At 38.9% G+C, this 18,924-nt stretch overlaps 2 protein-coding genes and 1 long non-coding RNA gene across 5 annotated transcripts; 1 reads left to right on the top strand and 2 right to left on the bottom strand.

Annotated features, from left to right (window-relative positions):
* Positions 1-58: 58 nt before the first annotated feature.
* On the bottom strand, positions 59-2,456 carry Sfxn2 (sideroflexin 2). The gene is made up of 8 exons (XM_012373100.2): positions 2,302-2,456; positions 1,814-1,984; positions 1,313-1,511; positions 951-1,076; positions 724-790; positions 552-651; positions 422-469; positions 59-338 (listed from the first exon to the last, which is right to left on the bottom strand). Exons 1-8 carry the CDS (start codon positions 2,454-2,456, stop codon positions 224-226), a joined length of 981 nt encoding a protein of 326 aa, XP_012228523.1. The 3' UTR covers positions 59-223.
* A 2,937-nt stretch (positions 2,457-5,393) lies between these two features.
* LOC105675737 (PWWP domain-containing protein 2B-like) lies at positions 5,394-18,650 on the top strand. The gene is made up of 7 exons (XM_012373091.2): positions 5,394-5,554; positions 11,302-11,632; positions 12,016-12,244; positions 12,962-13,640; positions 13,907-14,495; positions 14,583-14,717; positions 14,853-18,650. Exons 1-7 carry the CDS (start codon positions 5,394-5,396, stop codon positions 14,997-14,999), a joined length of 2,271 nt encoding a protein of 756 aa, XP_012228514.1. The 3' UTR covers positions 15,000-18,650.
* Positions 7,672-11,306, bottom strand: LOC105675745 (uncharacterized). 3 transcript variants are annotated; one of them, XR_001101307.2, is made up of 5 exons: positions 10,350-11,306; positions 9,748-10,141; positions 9,442-9,589; positions 9,138-9,378; positions 7,672-8,979 (listed from the first exon to the last, which is right to left on the bottom strand). It is a non-coding gene; the product is annotated as an uncharacterized lncRNA (long non-coding RNA). The 3 variants fall into 3 exon arrangements; XR_010891351.1 differs by having other exon boundaries at positions 7,672-9,378; positions 10,350-10,532; positions 10,614-11,306; XR_001101306.2 differs by having other exon boundaries at positions 7,672-9,378.
* Positions 18,651-18,924: the final 274 nt, after the last annotated feature.

Raw genomic sequence — 18,924 nt, 5'->3', positions numbered from 1 at the left:
AATTTTTAACGAAAAACTCGGGAGGGTCCTATTGTAATAATTGACTCTAATTTTTAACAACGATTATATTTACATGGCTTCGCCTCTGATCCCGCAGAAGAGTTTGCCATGCGTGTGCATCATTTGAAACAACAACATTTACAAAGGATGGAATTAGCGCTTATTTAAGAGACTTTCATAACATTAGAATTTTTTATATACCCCCTTGCGTGTGTTAAGTACATTATAATCCCTTGTTAAAATACAAATATGTCGGCAGTTTGCCGTCTTCGCAGTTTTTCTTCAACAACTCGTAATTTTCTGGTTCCCAGCGCTGCAGAGTGGTCGCCTTGATGGAGCTGCGTGGAAAAACAATGCCATAAAATAGAAAAACAAGAATAGAATAGAGAGGAGAGAATTAAAATGTGGAAATATTATTTACCAATTTTGCGGGAACAATGCGCACGCCGTCGGCACCATGAACGACAACCTATAAGGATTAAGATTTAGTAAGTAATTAATCTAATAGTTTAATGACAAGTGGTGCATAAAGATAAGAACAGGATACTCACGAAACACCGCACATCATTATTTGCATCGGCCCGTGCAAAGGTCTAATTCGTTGCATCCACGCGTATTTTTCCAACCTTTCCATTATGGGCGGTAAGATAACTGCAGAAATTAATTGTTTTGTTAAATGGTTTCATCTTTTAATGATGCAGCAAATAAAAATTCTGTACGTACGCATGCCGGGTGCACACATGACGATTCTCGAAATGACTACTTGACTGATGCCTTTCACAGCCGCAAGCTAAAAATATTTATAATGTTTATTGCAAAATTCTAGTACAGATAAAAGTGCGACAGCTATTCTTAGTCATGATATTATTTTCTTATACGAGATCAATTTAATAGAATAAATTAGTTTTTAAAATTAAGTAGATTTATAGTAACATGACGAGATTTTTTACCTTCGATTTTGTAAGTTTTTTGCCGTCTTCGTCAATGAGATCCACGCCATTATTGATTTCGTTCTGCCTCATTAGAGGGATATTAGCGCAATTAGCGGCTGCCACTGCGGCGAACGGGACGTACCTCTGAAAATTGTTTTTCCTCTTGAATTAGGTTTTCAGTAATCTAAAACGAGTCTCTCAGGAACTCTGTTCTAAACTATATATAGGGTGTTCCAAAAATAGAAACTTGAATTGCATTCAATTTTACACTAAACTTTTCACGCTTTTCTTTAACCATTCTAAATTACGTTCGAACGAATTGTGTATAATTTATATAAGATCTGGAACACCCTGTAGCTTTCTATCTTTGCAAGTCTTACAGCCATGAGAGGACTCGCGCGCTTTTCCCAAAATGATTTACATCCTATCGCTGTTATCATCGCTGCAACGGTAGCGCTAATATACGCTACGCCAAGCTGATTGGTGGTTACAGGACTATTTGCGTTTCTGTTCGTATAATTGACGAGCGCGTTAAAAGACTGGTTGACCCATTGCCAGAAAACTACCGCTTGCGTTGTCCTACATCAAATCATCAACGTATGTTAAAAAAGAAACAACAACTTGTTGCAGATTATATTCGTCAAGTTCTTGCGATAAAGAGAAAAGTTATGAAAGTTTAACAAAAAAATATTATTTGATGAAGATTATAGTTATATAAAAATTTAATATTTTTTAAAAATTATAATGAAAAATAAATTGAATAAATCATAAATATTTTTTGTTTGCTTCTAGTTTTCTGAAGATATCGATATAATTAAAAAAATGTTTTAATTGTAGGAGGAAAAGATGGGTTTATCAATGGATTGTGTCCTGCGAAATACCTGTAAAATTGAAGCATTGCACCAGTGATAGCCATTCCTCCCGGCACCTGAAAAGACATTCTGCCGAAGACGTTTTGCAGGTCGCCGGTGTCAGGATGAAAGGCCGACTCATATAGCTTCTTCGCATAGATAATTTGCTCCCTGGTCGTATCGGCTGGCTCCTTTCCAAGTCTACAAAGCACAACGCTTCTCAAGTAATTCGGTAATATAAGACATCGAATACAAAGTATGAGGTATTGCATTATTTTTTAATAACAAATCTTGAACAAAATTTCGAATTAAATATAAATTCTATAAATTCCCAATTAGTTGAAAAATTAGTAAATATATTAAATATTATATAGAAATGTTTGACATTATTGTCGATAATGTTAGAAATTTTCTGACTGACAAAAATGTGGCAATTCTATTGAAATATGCACAAGATATTTACTGGTTTAAGATATGCATACTTGAAAATGAAATTGATATACATATTTCATCATCACCTATATTGCTCGCATAAATTTTTGGCAGCTATCAACTCCGATTCGCGCACGACGCAGGTACGGAAGTCGGTCATCCACGCGAAATACTTCCATCTTCCGACGAAGGTGTTAAGATCCCACAAAGGCTTGTCCAGGTCCAGTCTCTCACTCGCCATCGCGCCTGACTAAAAAGCTCTTCCGGCACAGATCTAATCAGAATTATTATAATTCGCAAAACAGATAAAAGACACACTTTGCGAAAATGACAAACTTTTAAAATTGCAAGGTATTACAAAATTAACTTTTAGCAATATTTATTCGATATTTCCGTTTATTTAATTGTTGCATTTACAAATTGCGAAAGTTTAATTCGATTCGTACGTCCGATAAAAATATACAAGATGTTCCAAAGCGCGGGAATGAGATATTTTAAGAAAAAATGTGTACTTGAACTGGATTATATCGTACGATGAACTCTTTACACGGTCATATGTTTCGCATAAACCGCGTGCACCTTCGTAATATTACAAGACGTCCGACCAAATGAAGATATATTTATAGTTTATTGCGCGAGCTCTGCACATGAAAATAGTGCTCGGCGGTTGAGCGTTTTTAATATACGCGAAGCAATTTCCGTTCTTTGTCACTGCAAAGATGTTACGTAATGTTTTTTCGAACCTACGCGATAACAATTGTAGAACAAAAGATAAAGATATTTACTCATGCAAATTTTTATTGATACGAATTTAACAGAGAACTAACTGTGAAATTATTTAAAGAGTTAATTCTTCACTATTCACTGATGTGATTTTTAAACCGACTTAAAGACTATGTTTTTGCTTTTTTTTGTTTTTGTTTCTTTTTATACGTCAAAAATTTTAAAATCATAATCTAGAAATGTTTAGTCCACTTTATATATATAGTTTGAAAAAGACGAGTTTATTATTTTACATTATTTTGAACTTGCTTTTATGTATAAGAAAATGTTTTCCAAAATCCGGCAAAAGATGATTTGAGTAATAAAATATTAAAATCTTCTTGCAGGATTATATCGCACTGTGTACTTTTTATGAATATTAGAAATCAGATTTTGATGTTGATCCTTCTAGAATCAAACTGCGAATGCAAGCGTAAAATCTCGAAAGATTGCATTTGCACTTGCAACAAGATACGGATCTTGATTCTTAGATTTCCAATGGTTGTGTGATAACGATTATCTGCATGCTGCCTCAAGAACTTTGCTAATTGAGATATCTTTTGTAGGGAGCCGGAAAGATTGGTGACCGAAGTTTTTATTATGCATAAATCTAACGAGTAACCATGTTGCATGCGAAATGAGAGAGCAACATTCCGCGAAAGTCGGAGTGACGTTGAATTGTTCGGAGCGTCACGTTGGAATTGATAGATAAGCGCCGTTGCACATTATCAGCACGATGCCATTCACGTGCGTCAGGTAGTGCTAATCATTCGAATGTAAGTCGAGATTGCGCACGAGCGTGTCACACACGTTCGAAACCCCAGCCTTTCACCGATTCAATCATGAATTAAAACACAGTAGAAAATTGTTGCAATCAGTAAGTGAATTTTCTTTCTCCTTTATTCCGCTATTGAGTAATTTAATTTAATTAAACAAGTATAAATTTATTGGTTTCTCAGAATTATGTTTAGTTATCAATTGAACATTGATTAAAATTCAATACAAATCAATTTCTCTTCTCTTTTAAGCTTTACTATTCTTTTTCTCACTAATGTTTTATTTCAGTTTTTGGAGCGATCAAAGCAGGATTTCCGCCTTCGGTTATCTAGCAAACGTCAGTGTGATATCAGTTCCAACTGTCAATTAGAAGGCCGCATGGTGTGAACACAGCTTAACAGTCGTCAACATACTACACGCCCCGAGAGTACGCATTTTACACGTATGTCAAACACTTCTCTCGCATATCACTTATCTCTTCCAGCACTCGGTTACAGCCGATATCGACCCTGTGCTGTCAGAGTGGCCACGGTTAAAGAACGACCTAGTTTTCGATGGGGTTGCACCGGTAATCAAAAAGTGATTTAACCGGTCGTTCCTTTGCATCAAACGTCAGTTACAATGGAGAAGAATTTCGCCGCTATCGGACGTTAATCGGGAATAGTAAAAACGACTGGCTCTCGTTGCACTCGCGATTCATCGCGATCCATGCAGCGCTTATGCAACACATCTTTATTAAAACATCAATCCATCACTCACTTACCGTGCGACGCACGCTGTCGCTGGAGCTGCGGCCGTTCCCAGCCGCTCTGTCTCGACGCCGACGAGTGCTGAGCTGAGCGCCGAAACCAGAAGGTGTGGTAATAAATGCGATGACGGCAACGAGATGCGACTTTTGTTACGTTACTGGCCCCGGCGAGTGTACGTCTCAATGGGAAAGTTACGCGAAGTCATATTCGCAACATGACAGTTTCAACGCGATCTAATCTCGCATTATCGCTCATTTTCTGATCGGAATTGAAGACTGAATAAACGGGAACATAGATATATAGTTGCGGAAAGAAAATTATATCACTGATATAATATTTTAATTTGCAGAATGAAAGTACTAAGTCCAGGGCCTTTGAACTCGTGTGTGTGTCCTGGTATGATAATCCGCCTCCAGCGGGCGCATGTGCACTACGAATGGTGGAACGGCCAGCTGTGTAGCCGCCAGGCTGTGCACTCTCCCCTGCCGTTGCCGCCCCTTTAGCCGTCCACATTTTATCCTGCTCCCCATCCATCCCCTCGTCGTAAAGCATCACCGCCCGCCGCACACAGCCAGTCGTTCCTCACGTCATCCGGCTCGAGCGAGCGAGCGAAAGAGATAAATAGCGGGAGGAGGAAGAAAGAGAAAGAGGAGTGGGAGAGAGAGGCTTCTTTCTCTTTCGAGGGAGAAAGAGAGAAAGATCAAAACGAGGAGGGGGGGTGCGTCGCAGCGCAGCGCACGAGACGGACGACGATACGAGACGAGCCGCTCGCCGCTCTCGGTCGGTTCTGTCGTTACCGGAGCGGAGCGGAAAGCGCAAAGCCCACACCACACTACACACCACCAGCTCGCTCGCACGCTCGCTCGCAATAACTCTAAACTCGAGGCAAGATGGCGGCCGCGGCGGCGGAGGTCCCGTCCGCGCACCTCGCGCTCGCCACGGGCGACAAGATCCTCGTGTCCGTCGAATCCGTGCTCCCCGATATCCTCGTGGTGTCCTTCGTCCACGGCGCCAAGTGCTTCCAAGGCGCGCTTCTCGACGCCACTAAAAGGTAAGATTAAGGCAGAGAGAGAGAGAGAAAGAGAGAGAGAGAGAGAGAAAGAGAGAGAGAGAACGATGAAGGAAAGACCTCGTGCTGTGTCCTATCTTCCTCTTTTTCCCATTTTATTGTGCTTGTCAAAACCTTTTTGTCCTGTCGCCAAAATGTTAATTTTCTTCACCACTTAGCGACTTTGAAACAAAAACGTTTGCTTAGACATGTTCATCCGCTGAGGCGGTTTCCGACGGCCGGGCACCGAAGGTGTGCTTGAGACATTAGCTGATTCATTGGTTTGGCGGTTCTATAATTTTTCAAAATCAGATCCTGCAGGATAGAGAAGGCTAGTACTTGATGAATCGAATGTGGAATGGATAGTCAGATTTGTTTATAAATTGTTTATGAATTTCTCCGAGAGTTGTGCATGGGATTCTCGAGATCAAGAGAAGATCTCCATGTGTTTTTTTGGGGGATTGGCCGGTTCGAAAGCACTTCAGCCGCTAATGGCTGAGTGACGAATGCTTAATGGAATGTTTAATGAACATGTTGAGATGACTAAGCCACGTACTGTTCGTTAATTTCTTCAGTCATGTGTGATTTCGAGAAACTGTAGAATACGCGTCTGAATAGAAATCCAGAGAGGAATCGAAAATTTTTGGATTACTAAAGTTTTTTCATCATCAAGATTATAGAACAAAGAAACAATCGTTCGATGTAGCGGATGATAATGACTAGGCTCTGTTCTCTCTTCTTGTGTGGGTTGTTGTTCTCCTTGCTTGGTGTAGGTACTTCAGTATCCTAGGATACGCTTTCTAAAACTTCCAGGTATAAATCCTCGAAAACTAGTTGATTCATGTTGTTTTTTTGGATAGTTGTAGTTCTGTTTAAGAAGAAATTGACGATTGCGTAAAGAAGATGAACGTTAATGATGTTGTTTCGCGAATAATGTAGAGTTTATTTTCATATTCTTTATAACGATCCTGAAATTTTAACGCAGGAAGCGAAGAATCTGAAACTTTAAAATTCAGATATTCGAGGACTTGAGAATTCGAGAAATTTCTTACAAATTACATTGCTGTAAGAAAGAAGATCTCTATAATGATACTTTACAACACGAGGATCTAAGAATTCTAAGATTTCAGGATCGCCGTACGCGAAGACTAAAGTGTAGAATAGTAAACAAAGGTCAGGATCCAGCAGAATGAATTATGTACAATGTAACATTTCAGTGTTATAAGAAGTCTATCAGCCGCATAATAGCTTATCAAAATTCAACTCAACTTGAATTGTTTAGATGCGAAGTTAAAAGCTCAGGTATATAGAAGTATTCCGAACGTTTGACAGCATCAGGATCCAAGGAGTCGTTATATAATAAGTCTAAAATTAGACGATTGCAAAAGTTCCGTCGGCTTTCTCAGTGTGGCAACTTTTAACTTTTCAATTCAAGAATCTTCTGAGCCTAACCGATCCATTTCATTCATCAAGCGAAATCTAAACATCGTTAAGAAGGAAATCTTTTAAATTTATTCTACAAAAATTTGCAATTTAGCGATGTAAATCTACTTCCTCAAAAATTTTGTTACATAAGCAGGATGTCGTTTTAATTCGCTGAAAGAATGATGCGAAAGAGTGTTGAAGATAATAATTACTTCTGAAAATTTAGAAATTTTTTTTTAAAGTATAACTTTCAGTTTTAATGGAGTTAAGCTTTTTATTGTTTCCTATTGTTTTTTTATCGATCCAAATCTTTCGAAAGCTGTACGCGTCCGAGCTCAAATTTCTATAGAAAACTTCAAACTTTAAGATTTAGGCTTTTGTATCAAGATAAGTATTGGAAGTTGAGATATTTGATTGCTAGAATTCAAGGTTCAAGCTGCCATAGAATTTGACTGACTCGGTGCGACGCTGTCCGACGGCGCGCTACGCCCGTCGCTTCCACGCTAGCGCACTTATGCCAACTTGGCGTGAAATATCTCATCTCGTTCGAAACGTAAGCAAGTCCCGAAAAAGAGCGCCGATAATTCTGATAACTTATCTGTAAATTTTTCGAACAATGTAGAAATTATATTTGTTAACGTTAGCCATAAAGTGGGCGGGGAATATCGCACAAATTTCATGTAATGATTCGTAGATGATAGATATATTATGTTTTTTATTCATTTTTTTATCCATTTTTCTTACGTATGTATATATTTGCATATATACGGTGTCTCGCAAGTCACACGCTTTCTCCCGATTGCAAATTCTTCAGACAGCTTGCAATGGAAATTTCTTTTACAATGGTTGACCGGAAGACTATCAATTATTGTGATTCTCTTCACACGATATCGTTGCAACCAAGTGGCAGGGCAAGATTAAATTATCTTTAAATTGAAAGCAGTCTTTATCTGAAATACGTAGATATAGAGATATATGCGATAACAAACGTATAAACGATGAAAATATTTAACAGAACTTCCATTTTTTAAATTTTTATTGAGGCAAAGTGAACTTTTGATAGTTGAGAAAAATATGCTGGTAAGAAGACAATGAAAGTTCCGAGTCACCCAGTACACGCTAAAAAGACCTCGTGGTGACTCATGGTCTCGTATAGTAAACGCCACCTTGGCGATATATAGTCGTTGCTCATTTCTCTAATACGAGTGTGGTCGTTTCGATTATTAGGAAATCAACTAAGTAGTCGTTGTACTCTGTGCATGTGCGCGTAATGTGTATGTGCGAACAATATTATGCAAACATGAGTTAATCCGCGAACTTTTGCAAAACAAGTTCTACGTACAGTCGAGATGGTAATGTGGAACTTGAAATTAAATTTATTCTGATACTATAAATCGAATTTTTTTGCCAACTGCAATTGTTAGTTGAATTTCTGCATTATTAATCGAATTGAGTATAATTAGGCCGAATATCAAGTTAAATTTGTTGAAAATTTATGTACCGCGGGGCGGGTCAACTTATTTTCGCTCGATACCACGCAATTATCCAATTTATTCAATTGAACTGTTATGGAAATCGTTAATTCTAACAGCCTCGAAATCGCACCGATTTCGATTTCCGCCGTATGGAGCTTTCGTGCGGCTACATCCGAATGGCAATTTTGTTCGCTGGTCTTTTTTTCACTTAAACAGTTGTCGTTTTTCTCAGCGTTTTTCTTGCAACCGGGGTTAGTTGCCCCGTGAGTTCAGAGCTGGGCTCATCGCCACGACCGAACAGCTGTTGCCCGTTTTCTTACCCCCCGTCCTGGGTTTTCTTGTCCAAGCCAGCCGGCCAATGGCCGCGTCGTGTCGCAATTGCACAACCACGGTGGCAGGGCTGTAAGCAGGGGTGAGAGGGTTGTTTAAAGCCCAATCAGTAATATATCTTGTTTTGGGAAATAAATTATCCCGGAGAGAAAGTCCTTTCTCGTTTCTAGAAAGATTCATTCATCCCAAGATTCATTTCTGAAAGAATTTTTTGAAAGGTTTAGTTTTGACAATCAATGTAAAGCAATGTTTATATTGCTATTATTATTATATTTCTCGTATTTGTTGCTTATTATCCTTTTGTATTTATCGTCGTGCTAGAATCGTCGTGTTGTCTTCAGACCAATCGGCAATACCTGAAATACATTGTATCCCTTCCCTATTGCTGAACTATTTTTTCATGTCTATTGCGTTATGATATACGTTGTCAAATTTTACTGAGTCGGACGGGATAGCAGATAGATAAGCAATACAGGCGGCGAAGCAATATTGCTGTTTACGGCACTGAGTGCTAGTCGGGGCCACCGACCAACCAGGCCTGGCTTGTGTCACGTTGTGCACGACGGTATGGTGCGGTAGAGGTTCCCATATCTTTTCCTGTAATTCGATATTCTTATCTTATTCTAGAAAGATGAAATTGTGATACCAGAATTAACTTACAGAGAATTTTCATCGAAAGACGTTGATGAAATATTTGCACTCATCGGATTAAGTTAATTTCCGAGCAGATTTGTGCAGGAGACTCGTGTAACTTTGAAGCTTTCTTTTCAGACAGATCATTACCAGGATTATCTTCTAAAAAAGTTTCCTGAAAAATGTTTTGAAAAATGTAGAACGATATTTATATCAATTATAGAGAATCAAGTCACCAGTCCATTTCCTTAACATGTCCTTCCGCTAATTTTAAGCGGATTTTGCCTTAATGGAATTTTTATTGAAGCAGTATTTTTATGGAATTTTTATTACCTCGTTAAATACCATTAAATTCGCATTCAAACTGCAGATCGATGACTAAATTAGTAGATGACAGTCCAAGGACATGAATTTATTAGATTGAGGAACGGTATTTATTGATCTTCTCGCCGAGCCAAAACAGGCTTCAGCTGTGCAGCTCGCGCGAGATCCAAGGTTGAGAACCCCTAATATAGTGGTCTCGTGTTCGTCAGGAACAAAGGGAATATCGTCGAGGTCTCTGAGAACGCCACCATTTGCGGGTCGAAACTGCGGATGTGTGCGTGGACACAAAGCGGAGAAACAGCCGCGTATACCACGCTGTCGTCCACGTTAACCGTCTGCTTTATTAACTTAAGAAATGAGCCTGTTGTTACAGTTGTTTTTAAAACGATAATTCCGAGAACGCCTGGAAAATAAAGTAGAATTTAATTACGCCCAGTCGAAGATTAACAGAATTTTGCTTTGATAACTGGAAGCTTGGCTGAAGTCTAAGCTTACATTATTATATATACTTTCTTATATTTAAATTAAACTGAATCCAAGCCAAACGAATCTATATTAAAATTAAAGGAAACAAGGAAAGATTGATAATCTTGAAATTAATATATTTATACCTGGATCTTCGTTACGAATTCGTTGCAAATTGAACAAGTGGCGATAGCATGGAGATCTCCTTGATTTATCAGTTCCATCATAATCATTTTCACGTCGTGGCGAATCTGCCTGCTCTCGATATTCCCTCCCGGCCATTTTTCTCCCCCTCGCTCCCGGGCTGACTCGGAATTTCGAGGGTCTGTCTGATATCGGGACCCAGAAAATATTAATGGATATACCGTCAGGGCTGTCGCTCATTGTACGCTCCTCTCTCGAATCAATACCATGACATGGCCGCGTTGTCGGTGCACGAGAAGCCGGCGAAGCATACCCGAAAGCGTTGCCCAATCTTTCGCTCAGCCATTCTCATTTTGCGGCGATTTTTGCCGATGGCTTCCGCAGAGCAGTGGTCTAATTTACCTATCAAGACATTTGAGAGAGACGTTAGTTTTAAAGTCGAGAAAATTCAGAGAGCTTCACGAGTTCGATCTCCAAAATTCAGAAAATAAGATTCTTGTCACTTTTAACGCTAGAAATCTAATGCACTAACTCAAAGAGTTTATGCATTGCATCAACGATGTAATTCTTCTGAATAAAAATAGAGAGAAAGGAAAGTCGAAGAATTCTTTGAGGCACAGATTTGGTATAGAAGATCTGGAATTAATATTATACTATCTGCTGCTCTTATAAAGGAATGCGAGTTTTTTGACTTTCACTTGAATTATTTTCTACAATATAAATGAATCTATCGCTACGCGAATAGGAACTTGATTAAATAAGCAATTTTAACTAATTCTCTCAAGAAATTCTTCACATTTGTCATATTAAGATTTTACAATTTTAAATGAATAAAATATTCGAAACAGTACAAATGTCGAAGACATCTCGAGAAATCGTTCTGATCTTTTAAACGTCTCAGAGATTATTCTGAGATGTTATTAAAATAACACGATGTCACTTATTTTGTCGTAGAGGCCTTCCTTGGGGTGTCCAGCCTCCGGAACCGGTGCCGGATCCCGATGGCGACAAGTTGGCGACGATCGCGACGCGATTCAGCTACTTCCAGGAGCGGAAAATCGCGTCGTCGGCGTCGACGACCACCGTAGTTCCCAAGGTCGACCTCCGCAGGAGCATCAATCCGCCCGCCAGGTATAAGAACGCGAGGCCCACAGTGAGACTGAGGCCCCGCCAGGTGCTGTGCAGCAAATGCCGATCGATCTGCAACGAGAATAGCGAGAACGTTGACGTCAGCAAGAAACGAAAGCATGAAGACGTGCAGCAGCCACAACAACAACAATCGCAGGTATTACAAATGTTGCTAGGAATTATAATACACGGTGTCTTATCGATTGTTCAACGTAATTTTCTTTAAAGGTTTTTTCTTCAATGATGAGAAGTTTTATAATAATAATTTAAAAATTTAAAAACTCGAGGCTTCTTTTAAGTTGACAAAAATTTATAACGAAGAAATTTAGAACTCTCGCAAACTTTCGATAAGCCTAATAACATGGACTATGAGTCTATATTCTCTGATAAGGCTTCTAGATTCTGATAAGCGACTGTTTTCGGTAATACTGAGCCGATCTTATCAAGATTGTTGTATGTTAGATTTCTATATCTAAATTATTATATATATATAACGTATTTACTGAGAAAATAACAATCTTTATTTTGCAATTTTGCTAGCTGGTTTTGAGAAGAAGCGACAGACGTTGCGCCCAGCAACCGCAGAAAGCTCAGCGGACGTTGCTTTCGGAGTGTCAGACGGAGAACTCGGCATCCAATCAAGCGGCGACGAAGACGGCAACTTCGAGTCCGGACTCGTCGAAACTTGGCGCGTCGCTGATCCCGAAGTTGTCGAGATTGCAGCCTAACGAGATCAGCAACGCGATGCAGGGCTCCGGTCAATTATCCGGTATCTTAATTTTTATTGCTTGTTGCACTTCTCGTGATGTAACTGCCGCAAAAACTAGGAAAGTTTAAACTCAAACAGCAGTTGTTAGCAACTATGATTTCTTTCACGCTACAAGCCAATATTGCGAGAAAAAGTTATAATAATTGTGTTTAGCTCTTCGAAATTTTTTTCAACAATAATGTTTCTGCAATGTGTGCAGTTTTTTTCTTTTACGAGCGTAGATAATGTTAATGAGTTATTACATATTAGACACGTGGAAGATTAAAAAAACGTAGATTATACATAATTATACAAAGCATTTATTAAAATCATAGTTGGTTGCGTAATTGAAAGCAAAGTTCGAAAATAAAGTTTTTCTGTGATGTTTTATCGCCAATCATGCTTCGATATTATAAATTCTTTTACGAAATAAATTATTACGTACGAAAAAATTATACAATACAAAAATAGTTCATTGATATTATACATTATAATTGATTTTTAAAAGCAAATTTACAATTTTTTCCTTAAATTTTGTTAACTTTGTACTAAATTTTTCTGTACATAGAGCACATAAATTTTCAAGTTGTGTGAGAAAATTTGTTCAAGCTGAATTTAATCTTTTCTAAAAATAAATAAGTGCTTACTGAGCTATCCAATTTCTGAACGTGACAAGTTAAGATTTTCGCTAAATTGTTATTCACGTAGTTTCTCGCACTAAAGACTGTCTTGTTTCAGATAAAATGAAGGTCGCGTCGAGCGCGATCTCGCAATGGTCTGTTGAAAATGAAGAGACGTCATCGAGAAACGTACTGGCGTCGTCGCGGGTGGAATCCACCGCCGACTGCGACAGCAATTCTTCGATGGCGTATTGCGCTACACCGAGAAGGCTCAGCAGTTCATCAGTGGAGAGTGCGAAAGTTCCCGAGGAGGAGGACAAGAAAACCTTTGCAGCCGCGGACTCGACGATGAGACTGAGAGCCGGCAGAGTGCCAAGGAAGAAGCGCTCGGTGGGCTCGATGGAGGATCTTTGGGACGAATCGGTGTTCGAGGACCCCACGAGGACCGCCCGGACCACGCCGGTGATCAAGATCTCGTTTGGTGCGCAGGGTGAAGGGACAGTTCTCAAGATACCGGCGAAACCTCAGGATCCTGACGCGTACGAGCAGGAGACAGACGATGCCGACGACGCCCAGCAAGAGAGAGATCCCCTGGAGCTGCCTAGGTCCTTCGGCAACGATTACGAGGGTGAGGAGGACGGACAGGAACAAGTGGATCCTCAGAAACAGGGCGGTGTGGTGAAGGACGCCAGCGCGAAGGCGGCGAAACGGGCTTTAAAAAAGGCCAAGAAGGAGGCCAGAAGAAAATTGCTGGGCGGAGTGTCACCAGCGAGGTCACCTTGCAACGGATCGCCGAGGTAAGACGTCGCATGACGAATGCAAAAATTACATAAATCCGAAGACCCGCAACTCGCGCAGTTGGTTTCACTTATGGATATTTTTCAGCCTTAAAACATATCACGATTTTATTCTTCTAATTAATTTATAATATTAAAAAAAAATTATTTTATTACAAAAAATGGGAATTACATAATAGTCACACAGTTAACAAGTTTTCCAGTGAGATAAAGATTCTTTATCAACAATGACTAATTTTACTGATTCATCATTTCGATCTATATAGATACAATTCAACGTTCGACCCGCTTTCCTTCCATCGACGGAAGCATAAAGCAAAGCACAAAAAGAAGCATAAGGAGGGTCGAAAATACAAGCAACAGCAGCAGCAACAACCACCACAACCACAACCTCAACCTCAACAACAACAACAGCAGCAGCAGCAGCAACAGCAGGAACAGCCTCAGTCCGATCAGCCGCAGTCTTCTTGTTTGGATTCTGCAGAACAGTCGCAGCAGAACTGGAACGTTCTGCCGGACGGTGGCGAGTACAGAGCGATCAAGGAACAGTGCCTGAAGCAAAAGTTGTCGATATCCTTGAAGAGACTGAACACGAACGCGTACGCGCGTTGTGACTATCCTGTGAGCAACGCGTCCTCCGGCTGTAAGAGCTCCGGCGGTAGCAGCGACGAGCTGAGCGAACACGAACCGGAACACGAAACCGCGCCGGATTTCCCGCCGCATCAGTCGCACCCTCTGGTCATGCGCCTAGCTGCCACTCCCGTAGCGCATTGTCTCACGGCCAACGGTAGGCGGATGGACGTGGGTGACGTTGTTTGGGGCAAGATTCATGGCTTTCCCTGGTGGCCCGGCAAGGTATGTACAAGCTGTTTCTAAAAATTACGCTTACTTCTATACGTCTAATATAATAAATAACGATTTCTTTCACCTTGTCGCATACAGGTATTAAGCATCACGGTGTCCTGCAAGGAGGACGGGACCTCCTCAGGTCCGCAAGCTCACGTGGCTTGGTACGGATCGTCGACGAGTTCGCTGATGTCCTGTGATCAACTGAGTCCCTTCCTGGAAACATTCAAAGTATGCTCATTTAAATAAATACAGTTGTTTACACAGAAAATTCGGAGAAAGAGACATAATGTAGAATATATTCTGATCATTTCTGATCGTAAACTTCCGATATTTCGTTGATAATAACTGTAATTTTAACTTCAGACGCGGTACAACAAGAAGAAACGCGGCCCATACAAGGAGGCGATACGGCAAGCCCAGAACGAGGCCCGAAGTCAGATCACGCCTAACTCGACCAGCAGCGTGTTGAACGTCTGCGGTTCGCCCCGCGAGGTAAACGTCCTCTCTTAAGGGAAGTTCTCCAACAACCATTCCTTACTGCCGAGCATCCGTCGATGTGATAATTGTAGCGCTCACGGCAAGAAAGTGTCGATCGATATTCGATGACAACTCTGACTTTTTTTTTTATCGATTTACACTTTTTCTTTCGAATCTTATTCATTTACTATGATTTTTTTATTTTGCGGATATAATCTGTGGCTTATGTGATAAATTTAAACGCTTGAAATTCTTAGATTTGGATAATTGCTCTCAAGTTATCATTTTGATGTTTCGAGATTTATATGGATTTCATATATCTTCCGAGTTTCCTGATTTTTTAACATACGCTATGTTATTGTAATGATAATTATTGCTGACGATAACGATAAAATCCCCGGAGAGATAACGCACTTGCGTCACATGTGCGGGTCAACACTGACTTTCCACGAGCGCTTGAATTAACGACGGATCGGAATTGTCGTGTAACATATGAAATTTTGTACATACCCCTTAGCGCTAATGAAATAGTTACTGATCGATGTTCTGTCAGCCATTTGTCTCGCGATCGATCGTTCAGAGCCAGTCGCGTACCGACAGATCCGATTAACTATCCTCGACTGACACTTCCTCATTTCGTACTGCATCGCGGGTTTAATTACATTCCTAAAAGGAGTAAACATTTATCTAACCGGTTGTTGATGTTGAATCGATATTCGAGTTTCTAGAGCCTAAATTTGTGTTGTTCTTTTAATTTGTAAAAAATTGTTTACGACATCTTTGGATTTCGATTGCTAATATTTCTAGGAAATTGTATTTTTAAATCCAGCGATGCCTCGAATAGATTCTCTCTCGTAAGATTGTAACGCTCTCACGCTCCAACAGTGTAATATATTTGAATTACATCGTCACGTAATTCGAATCCTCTCGATTCATAATATACTTTTCGATCGTGAGACCTTTGGATCCCGCGATAGAATCGCATTTAAATGCAAATTTTTATTCTTCGACAAAGGCGGTCAATGTCTGCGTGATCGACTGACTCTCGACGAACCGCGTCGCGAACTTTACTGCCATCGTCACTGGCTTTTCTGTCCTCGGCTTACCAAGCGGATGGTAGCACGTAAAAGTCTTACCCTAGATATCTCTAGATTAATCGTAAGTACTCACTGTGAGGTTCGTTTTTGATTAATCTCTCAAGCGTCTCTCAGGCGATGTGGCTCGCAATTATCCAAAATTGATAATTATATTTTAATTAATTATCGGAAAATGCACGGATTATATCTCAGACTATACATTATTATAATTTTATTATTATAATAATATTGATAATATATATTATTATAATATATATTATTATAGTAATACTATAAAGTTTATTTTTTAAATAATGATAATTATACGTTTATTAAATGGTATATTTTTTAGAATTAATATATATAGATAAAAAAATCAAATTATATATTTACATACATATCTTTGATTTTTGTCTACGGCGCGTTTTTTGCTTTTTTCAACACGGAAAAAGCACCAAATATTGTTTGAGGGATTATGAATTATTGGTAATAGTTATAAATAATTTTCGATAGCCGCCATAGTGATTCGAGTCGCGGATCGAGCTGGACGAAAAACGCCTGTGTGTGTGTGCTTAGGACTGTATTTAAATATGAATTTTCATTCTTCTGAGACAAAGACAGCCAATATTTACGCTTTGTGCCAACACTGCCGTGTAATTAAACAATCGATCGTTTGATCTTCGAGCAACGATAATGATGAAGCGACTTTGTAACAGCTTAGCTGAATTTGCATTCCTGAAAGCATTAATTAATTACACAACCGGAGTTTTTTAAAGGGAATATATGAAATAATCAAGAGTTTACAACTTGTAGTTTCAGACAGAAAATTTTGAAGGTTGAACTTTATTATTAAACGAGTTATTCAATCATTTTTACAACTCCGATATTGACGAGTAAAATGCTGAATTGTATTACAAACAAAACAATTTCCCGATTACGTCGAGCGCATCGCGAATTTCATTGCAGAAGAAAGAAATCAACGTAATTCATCGGATAATTGTTTTAATCCTAAAACGATAATGATATTGCAAAGCTGTTTATAGTACTTAAGAATTTCTGGTTATTGTTATACCGACATTGTGCCACTGCCTCGATTTTCTTCCACGAAAAATATTTTCATGCCCGATCGGAATCATTATCGAGCTATACATTACAGAAGCAACTGATAAGCAACTGATTTAATTCTTGCAAACGCTGGAGTCATTTAAATGTGGAAGGAAGCTCGTTTCTTGTAGAATCTTAATCGAATTGGTAATTGATCGTGAGAGATTGTTAAAAAATTAAGAATTCGCTAATTAGCAATCGAACGATTACTTAATTAACGCATTGCGAATTATTAGGAAATTGAAATTCAAATTTCACTAGATTGGAGCTTAGGAACAATAATTATTCAGTTAATTGCGAAGCGAATCTTACAAATGAATCTTGCGGAAAGAGCGCGAAGAGAGTCCTGCGAAAATCGGCTGCGACATTCTTTTTATTTAACCGATTAGTAATTTGATAATTGAATATGGGTGATTATTCCCGTCGATACGTCGATTATAAATCGGTGTGAGAAAAGAACGTGTGCATGAAAGAAAGAGAGAAAGAGTGAAATGCAAGAGAGGAAAAGAATGCGAGTGAGAGAAAGGGTGTGTGTGTGTGCGCGCGCGCGCGCGCGCGTGTGAGAGAGAGAGAGAGAGAGAGAGAGAGAGAGAAATTGTAAGAAAGAAAGTGGGAGGATAAGATGTTTTAAGTAACTGTGATTTTTTTGCAAATGTTTTATATATATATTATATATATATGTATGTTATATACACAAATATGAATTAATTTCTACACATAATATAAATGATGTTTCGATGTCGCTGTGTTTATACGGATTAGGCTAACATATCGTTAATGAAAATGATGATAATGATTATTACGATTATTATCATTATGATTATTATGGATGACAATTATGATTATTATTATCATTATTATTCCTCATTATTGTTACGGAGCTCGAATGTTGCTGATTGCTTGCTGTAAGTATACGAGGATGGATTGTATCGTCGATTATTAGCGCATTTTTACGCCTCATTAAACAAATTGATACGGAAGCGACGTTCATTCGTCACGACGGAAATTCTTGTGCATTTCTTACTTTCTTAGGATTTGTTTATTAGGAAAAAAAAAGCTTTTGTTATTCGTACTTATGGCGCCGTTTCAATTTGCGCCGGATGCTTTTGTTATTTAATTTTTTCCTTCGTAGCGTTTTTTTGTGTTAAATAAATATTTATACGCGACAAAGAAGGTATTCGTATGCCGTTGCTTCGCCATGAATCGCTCTTTTCTCGAGACACACTTTTCAATATAAATTAAGCAACGATACAGAATTTTTTTGTTATCATTGAGACGATATCGATGATGTCATTAAAATTTATTTATTTACTGATAATCAAGTGCAATAAGAAATGACATTGATGGCGAGTCAATAGCTGTGCGAACGCTATTTTTGCGCACTGTAATTAGCGCGTTAATTTAGGGATCGCAATTGAACATTAATTTACGAAATATTAATGTTGCGACTTGGCGAAATTTCCAGGTAAGCATATGGTTTGAATAAATCGGCATATCTACCTCACTCTCGTCGTTTTTAATATCATGTCATATCACTCGCCTGGAACAGCCCCTTTAAGTCCAATTTAATTAGCGTCCAGCCTCAGAGTACGTAAATCCTGACAAATCCTTTCAGGAGGCCGTATCGATCTCGTGATGCAATTTACAACAATTAATCCAAATAATTAAATTAATCGTTTAACTGATAAGCAGATAATATTTGTTGCAAAAAGAGGATGTAAGATGAAAGATGTCGTATTTCATCGTGCAAAATACGCTGGATTTCCGAGACACCCCAT

This window comes from Linepithema humile, chromosome 7 (assembly GCF_040581485.1).
Source record: "Linepithema humile isolate Giens D197 chromosome 7, Lhum_UNIL_v1.0, whole genome shotgun sequence".
NCBI lineage: Eukaryota > Metazoa > Arthropoda > Insecta > Hymenoptera > Formicidae > Linepithema > Linepithema humile.
Note: the sequence above shows the minus strand (reverse complement) of the source record. Positions and strands in the feature narration are given on the sequence as shown.

Coding starts and splice junctions, on each gene's coding strand:
- Sfxn2 (XM_012373100.2), bottom strand. CDS start 2,456: ATGGCGAGTGAGAGACTGGACCTGGACAAGCCTTTGTGGGATCTTAAC. Junction 1,985..2,301: donor AATTTATGCGAGCAATATAG/GTGATGATGAAA, acceptor TGTGCTTTGTAG/ACTTGGAAAGGAGCCAGCCG. Junction 339..421: donor GCATTGTTCCCGCAAAATTG/GTAAATAATATT, acceptor TTTTCCACGCAG/CTCCATCAAGGCGACCACTC.
- LOC105675737 (XM_012373091.2), top strand. CDS start 5,394: ATGGCGGCCGCGGCGGCGGAGGTCCCGTCCGCGCACCTCGCGCTCGCC. Junction 12,245..12,961: donor GGGCTCCGGTCAATTATCCG/GTATCTTAATTT, acceptor GTCTTGTTTCAG/ATAAAATGAAGGTCGCGTCG. Junction 14,496..14,582: donor TTCCCTGGTGGCCCGGCAAG/GTATGTACAAGC, acceptor TGTCGCATACAG/GTATTAAGCATCACGGTGTC.